We start from the raw sequence: 8,458 nt of genomic DNA, 5'->3' as shown, positions 1-8,458 counted from the left end.
TTGGGGCATAGCCTCTTTAGGGGAATGGGTCAGGTGACCCTGGGTGTGGGGTGATCTGCCTGGGAACTGCCCTGAGAGGGCAATTGTTGTTTGGAGTGTGGAGCGAATAAGACTGCAATAAATGCCTGCGTTCCTTGGTGCCTGTCTGTGGAGTGAGTTCTTGAGGATACTCCTCAGTAGTAAAGAATTTAACATATTCAAAGATCGTCCTTAGCTTGAGGAGCTGGCATGGCTTTGATATCCTCTATTTTACTTGGATCAGATCATATGCCAGCATCGGAATGAAAAGAACTGAAGAAATTGATCTGCTACATGTTGATGTCACATTTCAGACTGTCAAACACAAATCCTTCATTTCGTGCTGCTTGCTCCAATAAGTGCAAATTATGATCATGTTCTTGCTTTGTTCTTTTCATAATGGCCGTGTCATCTGTGATACAGATGTATCCTGGTACAGTACATGTAATGCAATCCATGTGAGCTCGGAAGAGGCTCTGGCTAACAGATAGTCTGAAAGGAAGTCACTGAAAACAATATAATCTGAATTGGGTATGAAATGTTGTAAATTTGTGGGACTTCTCCGCGAGACCTACCGACCAGTAACCAGAGCTGGCTTCAAGCTTCGAGAAGTTTGCGCCTGCAAAATTTTGGATTTAATTCTTCTGATGTGCATGTTATGGGCAGGGCGGCGGCACAGTGGTTAGCACTGCTGCCTCACAGCGCCAGGGACCCAGGTTTGATTCCAGCCTTAGATGACTGAACTCATGCCCTGCATGCTCTGTTGAATATGCCATTGATGGGCCAGGGACTTGCGTTCAATTCTGGCCTCTGGTGACTGTCTGTGTGGAGTCTGCATGTTCTACAAGTTTCTGCGTGGGTTTCCTTCAGATGGTCCGGTTTCTTCTCACAGTCCAAAGATGTGCAGGTTAGGTGGATTGGCTATGCTAAATTGGTCCTTAGTGTCAGTGGGATAAGCATATGTCAGGGGGATAAGCATATGTAAAATATATGGAGTTACAGGGATAGGGCTTGGGTGGGATTGTGGTCGGTGCAGATTTGATGGGCTGAATGGCCTCCTTCTGTACTCTAGGAATTCTATGATTCTATCCTATGATTAGCTGCCAATTTTGTTGAAACATTCTGGATATTTAGATGTGAGGTCATGGACTGAGGTGACAGGAGTAGTTTCTGAGGTGGATCTGCCTTGTGTACCAACGTTTTACCGCCTCGCCCACCCAAGGCTCATAAGATCCCACTCAAGGCTAATGGAGAATGCCGTTCTGCGTGCCTCGTCCGCCCTGATTCTGGGGTGGACGTGCCGGTAAAATTCCGGCAGTGATGTCTAACTGATTCCATGTAGTGTGGGTCATGACATATCGTTAGACCTACAATCGGGCCTTCCCATGGCGTAGAACATCCGTGACATCCAGGAGGATTGATTGTACTTGCAATCCAGGACATGGATCCTGCACATGGAATTGGTGAACCGTTGTATGCTGAAAGTTCCACAGCAGTAAGTTTCGACATGGCCTTCCGTGACTCTAGACACATGTGTTTTGGAATTTGCAAAGGTAGTTTGTTGGCACTTGCACTTGTGTCAATCTTGGACGATAGCAAATAATTACCAACTTTCTTAGGGCAGATAATTCAAATCTTTGGCAAACACTTCAGATGTGTGTGATGGCATTAATGTTTTCCATGAATATGATTAACGAAATTTTTTTAAAGTTGCTGTAGTCATTTAGGAATAACAGCAGCCAATTTGCACACAGCAAGCAGTGAAATAATTGACCAGAATGTCTGTTTTGCTGTTATTGATTGGAGATAAATAATGACAGGGATATGTGTAGGGCTACAGGGGGGAGGGAGATATACCTCCCTGCTCGTAATCCAATAATGCCACAGGATCTTTTATGTCTGCCTAATGGGGCAGACAGGGTTTCGGTTTAACACCCCATCCGAAACTTGGCAATCCAGTACCCCTTCAGCACTGTACTCAATAAGACCTCAGCAATTCATCACACAAGATTATTGTAATGATTATATTACAGCCAGACTGGCAAGCGCCAGGCTCTGCATTATGTGTAGGTGGCTTATTCAAGAAGATTATAGGTCCAGGACATCTAATACATGGTTATATCAACATTTCTTACAATCGTAGTTTATTGATGTTAAGATTGATTTCAGAGGAAGGAGAGAGCTTTGAAGTAACCACCCAAGCCCCCACGTCTGACGCTGCTGGTTTAGAAAGGAACAGAAAGTTGGTGTAATCCTTCGTGGACTTCGATACTGGAGCTAAAGACAACTTGTGCTATACTTCAGTGAATGTGGGGAATGAAAAAAGGGACACCATCAAATCTTACAACATAAAAGGAGGTCATTAGGGTCACAGTGACTATGCTGACTCTCTGAAGGTGTTATTGACCTTGTCTCACTGCTCCGCTCTTTTCTCATTGTCCTGCGATTTGATCTCTCTCCAGTGTTTATCCATTTTCCTTTTCAAAGTTATTATTGAATCGCTTCCACCAACTCTTCAAGCAGCGCATTCCTGATCATAATAACTCCCTGATTAAGATAAATTCCTCTCATCCCTCACCTCCAGCACCTTTTGCTAATTACACCACTGTAGCAACAGTATATTAAGCTAGGAAACTGCCAAACTGGTCACATGCTGTTCAGGTTGGTGAATTTTAACATCGCCAATACTACAAAGCATGCTTGTAGTGGTCGGCAGTCCCCTATTAGTCATAGAGTCATAGGGGTTTACAACATGGAAACAGGCCCTTCGGCCCAACTTGTCCATGCCGCCCAGTTTTTAACCACTAAGCTAGTCCCAATTGCCCGCATTTGGCCCATATCCCTCTATACCCATCTTACCGACGTAACTGTCTAAATACTTCTTAAATTGTACCCGCCTCTACTACTACCTCTGACAGCTCGTTCGAGACACTCACCACCCTCTGAGTGAAAAAATTGCCCCTCTGGACCTTTTGTACCACTGCCCTCTCACCTTAAACCTATGTCCTCTAGCTTTAGATTCCCCTACCTTTGGGAAAAGATGTTAACTATCTACCTTATGTATGCCCCTCATTATTTTATAAGATCATCCCTAAACCTCCTGCGCTCCAGGGAAACACAGAGAGTATCATAGACTCATACAGTGCAGACGGTGTTCCGCAACATATATGTTCCTTTCCATTGTGCTGTAAAACAGGGGACTGATTCACCGTCAGCCCATCTCACATGACCGATAAAGGCCAATTTCACCCCCAACATGTTTGATGTTGGTGAACATCAATTTTTCAGATAAAAAGAATAAAAAAAGGAAGAGCTTGAATTTGTACAGCATCTTTTGGCATCACAAAATGCTTTACAATCAACGAAGCACTTTTGAAGTGTAATCTCTGCTGTAATGTGGGAAATGTGGCAAAGTGCACAGTAAAATCCCACAAACAGTAGCGTGAGAAGGACCAAATAATGTAACTGAATAAAGTCGGTTGTTGCGGCTGGTAACATGGAGACTTCAATGTTCCTTAAAACTTGAGTCAAGGCGGAAGAGATTTGGTTCAAGTTAATCGAAAAGCGGAATTTTGACAGAAGTTGGACTTCGTGTTTCATTTGAAGATTGCCTTCCTCTATCAGAAAACTACAAACATAGACGCAGAGAATTTGTTTCCTCTTGGGTGAGAGAATCCAAAACAGTGCGTCACACTGAAATGGGAGCGAGGCCAGGGAGGAGAGAGATCAAGAAGCACTTTTACATACGAAGGATAGTGGAAATCTGACACTCCCCCACCCAATTCTGTAGATGCTTGGAACTCTCAAGACTGAGTTGCCAGGTGTTGGGTCAGAGGATTAAAAGCAAAGGTGAGTAAATTAAGGAGAACCCTAAGGTGTTCTATAAATATGTGAAAAGTAAAAGGATGAGACGTGAAGGAATAGGGCCTATAAAAGGTGAAAGCGGGAAAGTCTGTACGGAACCAGTAGAAATGGCAGAGGTGCTTAATGAGTATTTTGCCTCGGTTTTCACAGAGGAGAAGGACCTGGGTGGATGGACTGCGGGCTTGCGGTGGACTGAAAAGATTGAGTATGTGGACGTTAAGAAAGAGGTTGTGCTGGAATCTTTGAATGGCATCAAGATAGATAAGTCGCCGGGTCCGGATGGGATGTACCCCAGGTTACTGTGGGAGGCGAGGGAAGAGATTGCAGAGCCTCTGGCGATGATCTTTGCGTCGTCGATGGAGACGGGGGAGGTGCCGGAGGATTGAAGGATTGCAGATGTGATTCCTATTTTCAAGAAGGGGAATAGGGATAGCCCAGGAAATTACCGACCGGTGAGTCTAACCTCAGTGGTTGGTAAGCTGATGGAGAAGATCCTGAGGGACAGGATTTATGAGCATTTAGAGAGGTTTAGTATGCTCAAGAATACTCAGCACGGCTTTGTCAAAGGCAGATCGTGCCTTACGAGCCTGGTGGAGTTCTTCGAAAATGTGACTGAACACATTGATGAAGGGAAAGTGGTAGATGTGGTTTACATGGACTTCAGTAAGGCGTTCGATAAGGTCCCCCATGCATGGCTTCTCGAAAAAGTGAGAGGGCATGGGATCCAAGGTGCTGCCCTCCTGTGGATCCAGAAATGGCTTGCCCAAAGGAGGCAGAGAGTGTGTATAGATGGGTCTTTTTCTAAATGGAGGTCGGTCACCAGTGGTGTGCCCCAGGGATCTGTTCTGGGACCCTTGCTGTTTGTCATTTTCATAAATGACCTGGATGAGGAAGTGGAGGGATGGGTTGGTAAGTTTGCCGACGACACGAAGGTTGGTGGGGTTGTGGATAGTCTGGAGGGATGTCAGAAGTTACAGAGGGACATAGATAGGATGTAAGACTGGGCAGAGAAGTGGCAGATGGACTTCAACCCAGATAAATGCATAGTGGTCCATTTTGGCAGGTCAAATGGGATGAAGAAGTACAATATAAAGGGAAAGACTCTTAGTACTGTAGAGGATCAGAAGGACCTTGGGGTCCGGGTCCATAGGACTCTGAAATCGGCCCCGCAGGTGAAAGAGGTGGTTAAGAAGGCGTATGGTGTGATAGCCTTTATCAATCAAGGGATTCAGTTTAGGAGTCCGGGGATAATGATGCAGCTATATAAGACCCTCGTCAGACCCCACTTGGAGTACTGTGCTCAGTTCTGGTCGCCTCATTACAGGAAGGATGTGATAATGATTGAAAGGGTGCAGAGGAGATTTACAAGGATGTTGCCTGGATTGAGTAGCATGCCTTATGAGGATAGGCTGAGGGAGCTCGGTCTTTTCTACTTGGAGAGACGTAGGATGAGTGGAGACCTAATAGAGCTGTATAAGATGTTGAGAGGCACAGATCGGGTGGACTCTCAGAGGCTTTTTCCCAGGGTGGAAATGTCTGCTACGAGAGGACACAGGTTTAAGGTGCTGGGGTGTAGGTACAGGGGAAACGTTAGGGGGAAGTTTTTCACACAGAGGGTGGTGGGCGAGTGGAATCGGCTGCCGTCAGTGGTGGTGGAGGCAAACTCAATAGGGTCTTTTAAGAGACTCCTGGATGAGTACATGGGACTTAATAGGATGGAGGGTTATAGGTAGGCCTAGAAGGTAGGGATATTTTCGGCACAACTTGTGGGGCCGAAGGGCCTGTTTGTGCTGTAGTTTTTCTATGTTTCTATGTTTCTAAATGGAATAGAATATGGACCACCCATGATTTAACACAGACTTGTCCAAACTTTTTGCTTAAGGGGCCACATTTGTAAACTTGCCCACTCAAGGGGCCGATGAGCAAATTTCAGGATAAGGTGTGGCAGGACAATAAACTGAATTTCAGAAACAGAAGTTGAGGTTTTAAGGAAAGATACATTGTTGAGCAATGCCAAAGCAATGACTTGTCAAGTTCAAAAAAATAAGTAATAAAAATCCACGGGGTGCGAGAGGGTCAGTGGGTGGGTGAGTGTGAATGGAGATGTATGTACATGCCAGAGTGCGGGTGGTGAAAGAGTGAGAAAATTGAGATAGGGCATAAGACCCACACTGCTGAGGTCGAGGTTCTGGGCTGGCCCACTTTCTGAGCTTGGGGCCCCAGTCGCTTTCTAAGGCCGGGGTCATCACCCTCATGCACTGGCTCCCACCACCTTTAAACAACTGATTCCACTGAATTTATCTTTCCATGTGGTCCCCAGCCAGAAAGACATTCAAATTTTACCCAGCAACTGATAATGTCCTGCTTGTCCAATCACAGCCTGGTTTCACCCTGCATTGAGGAAACAAGCCTAAGATTGGCTGAGCAGACATTGAGCCTGATTAAAAATTCTTTCCGGGAACCTTTGAAATTGAACTCTGCACCTGGAGGAGGTGACAAGCCACTAAAAGACCCCTCACAGGCCACATCACCCCGCAGGCTGGCCCTTCGACAAGCCTGATCTAACTGAATGGTGTAATAAGCCTTCTCCTGTCCATATGTTCAACCTTCATGTTGTCCATGTAGTCTTCCTAAGGTACCTAGTAATTGCAGCAGGTTGTGGCAGCATAGTATAGCACAACGATTCTCAACCAGCATTTCCAACACTGCTCAGTACTTCACCCCAAATCTCAATCATTAATTTGATAGCAGATTGATTCCCAAATCAAGACTTCCAGAGTTTTGACTCAGTGACAATGGAGCAATGGTGACTGTATTTACAAGTTGCAATATTGCGAGACTTGCAGGGAACTTGGTAATTGAGTCTGTTCCCAGGGGCCTGCTGCCTTTGCCCTTCTAGTTTAGGAAGGGCAATGATTTTGATAGGCGCTACCAAAGACACTTTGACACCGTGCTGCAGTGTATCTTGTAGATAGTGCAGGCTGCAGCCACTGGGAGCAGTGTCTAGAGGAAATGACTGTCTGAGATGTGGATGAGGTGCCAGTGATGCTGCCCTGTGTGGCGTTGCCCTGCGTGGTGTTGCCCTGCATGGTGTTGCCCTGCGTGGTGCTGCCCTGCGTGGGGCTGCCCTGCGTGGGGCTGCCCTGCGTGGGGCTGCCCTGCGTGGTGCTGCCCTGCGTGGGGCTGCCCTGCGTGGGGCTGCCCTGCGTGGGGCTGCCCTGCGTGGGGCTGCCCTGCGTGGGGCTGCCCTGCGTGGTGTTGCCCTGCATGGTGCTGCCCTGCGTGGTGCTGCCCTGTGTGGTGCTGCCCTGCGTGGTGCTGCCCTGCGTGGTGCTGCCCTGTGTGGTGTTGCCCTGCGTGGTGTTGCCCTGCGTGGTGCTGCCCTGCGTGGGGCTGCCCTGCGTGGTGCTGCCCTGCGTGGTGTTGCCCTGCGTGGTGTTGCCCTGCATGGTGTTGCCCTGTGTGGTGTTGCCCTGCGTGGTGCTGCCCTGCGTGGTGTTGCCCTGCATGGTGCTGCCCTGCGTGGTGCTGCCCTGCGTGGTGTTGCCCTGCGTGGTGTTGCCCTGCATGGTGTTGCCCTGTGTGGTGTTGCCCTGCATGGTGCTGCCCTGCGTGGTGCTGCCCTGCGTGGTGCTGCCCTGCGTGGTGTTGCCCTGCGTGGTGTTGCCCTGCATGGTGTTGCCCTGCGTGGTGTTGCCCTGCATGGTGCTGCCCTGCGTGGTGCTGCCCTGCGTGGGGCTGCCCTGTGTGGTGTTGCCCTGCGTGGTGCTGCCCTGCAGGGTGTTGCCCTGCATGGTGCTGCCCTGCGTGGGGCTGCCCTGCAGGGTGTTGCCCTGCATGGTGCTGCCCTGCGTGGGGCTGCCCTGCGTGGTGCTGCCCTGCGTGGTGCTGCCCTGCGTGGTGCTGGGCTCTTTTGGAGTCATGGTGTAGCAGATTGCAGGTGGTGACAGACTGCTGCCAGAAAGCTCAAACAGGCCTTTCCACCATGAGACGAATGGACCAGGGTGTACACGATTCTAGCCTGCTGCATGAATGCTGAAAAACACAAATTCCTCATTATGTATCCCATGTTGAGTACATTCCAACCTGATCCCAACAGTAGGGCGGCACAGTGGTTAGCACAGCTGCCTCACAGCGCCAGGGATCCAGGTCCGATTCCCGGCTTGGGTCACTGTGCGGAATCTGCACGTTCTCCCCATGTCTGCGTGGGTTTCCTCCGGGTGCTCCGGTTTCCTCCCACAGTCCGAAAGACGTGCTGGTTAGGTGCATTGGCCATGCTAAATTCTCCCTCAGTGAACCCGAACAAGGGCCGGAGTGTGAGTGACTAGGGGATTTTCACAGTAACTTCATTGCAGCGTTAATGTAAGTCTACTTGTGACACTAATAAATAAACTTTAACAATATTTGCCAGCTTTGCATTGTATCTGTTGCAAGAAGATAAATTTAGTGGAAAGATCTTGTGTACTATGAGAACACTGCAATTCGGAGCGATTGTGAGCAGAGATGCTGACGTAGCCAAGAGCCCTGCTGAACATTTTTAATTGAAAGTCACTTTAGAGACAGCTCAGACAGGGCA

At 48.3% G+C, this 8,458-nt stretch overlaps 1 protein-coding gene across 1 annotated transcript; it reads right to left on the bottom strand.

Moving 5' to 3' along the window:
• Positions 1–308: 308 nt before the first annotated feature.
• Positions 309–7,805, bottom strand: LOC144481070 (uncharacterized). The gene is made up of 3 exons (XM_078200724.1): positions 6,900–7,805; positions 1,390–1,466; positions 309–510 (listed from the first exon to the last, which is right to left on the bottom strand). The coding sequence occupies exons 1-3, from the start codon at positions 7,803–7,805 to the stop codon at positions 309–311; spliced, it is 1,185 nt and encodes a 394-aa protein (XP_078056850.1).
• Between the last annotated feature and the right edge of the window lie 653 nt (positions 7,806–8,458).

The sequence above is a fragment of the Mustelus asterias genome, chromosome 2, assembly GCF_964213995.1.
Source record: "Mustelus asterias chromosome 2, sMusAst1.hap1.1, whole genome shotgun sequence".
NCBI classification, from domain to species: domain Eukaryota; kingdom Metazoa; phylum Chordata; class Chondrichthyes; order Carcharhiniformes; family Triakidae; genus Mustelus; species Mustelus asterias.
Note: the sequence above shows the minus strand (reverse complement) of the source record. Positions and strands in the feature narration are given on the sequence as shown.

Excerpts from the sequence above, each read along its gene's own strand:
- LOC144481070 (XM_078200724.1), bottom strand. The coding sequence starts at position 7,805 with ATGACTCCAAAAGAGCCCAGCACCACGCAGGGCAGCACCACGCAGGGC. Across the intron at positions 1,467-6,899 it reads CCTCATCCACATCTCAGACA|GATCCATGTCCTGGATTGCA; the intron begins GTCATTTCCTCT and ends TTCCATGTGCAG. Across the intron at positions 511-1,389 it reads CGCCATGGGAAGGCCCGATT|ACTATCTGTTAGCCAGAGCC; the intron begins GTAGGTCTAACG and ends ACTTCCTTTCAG.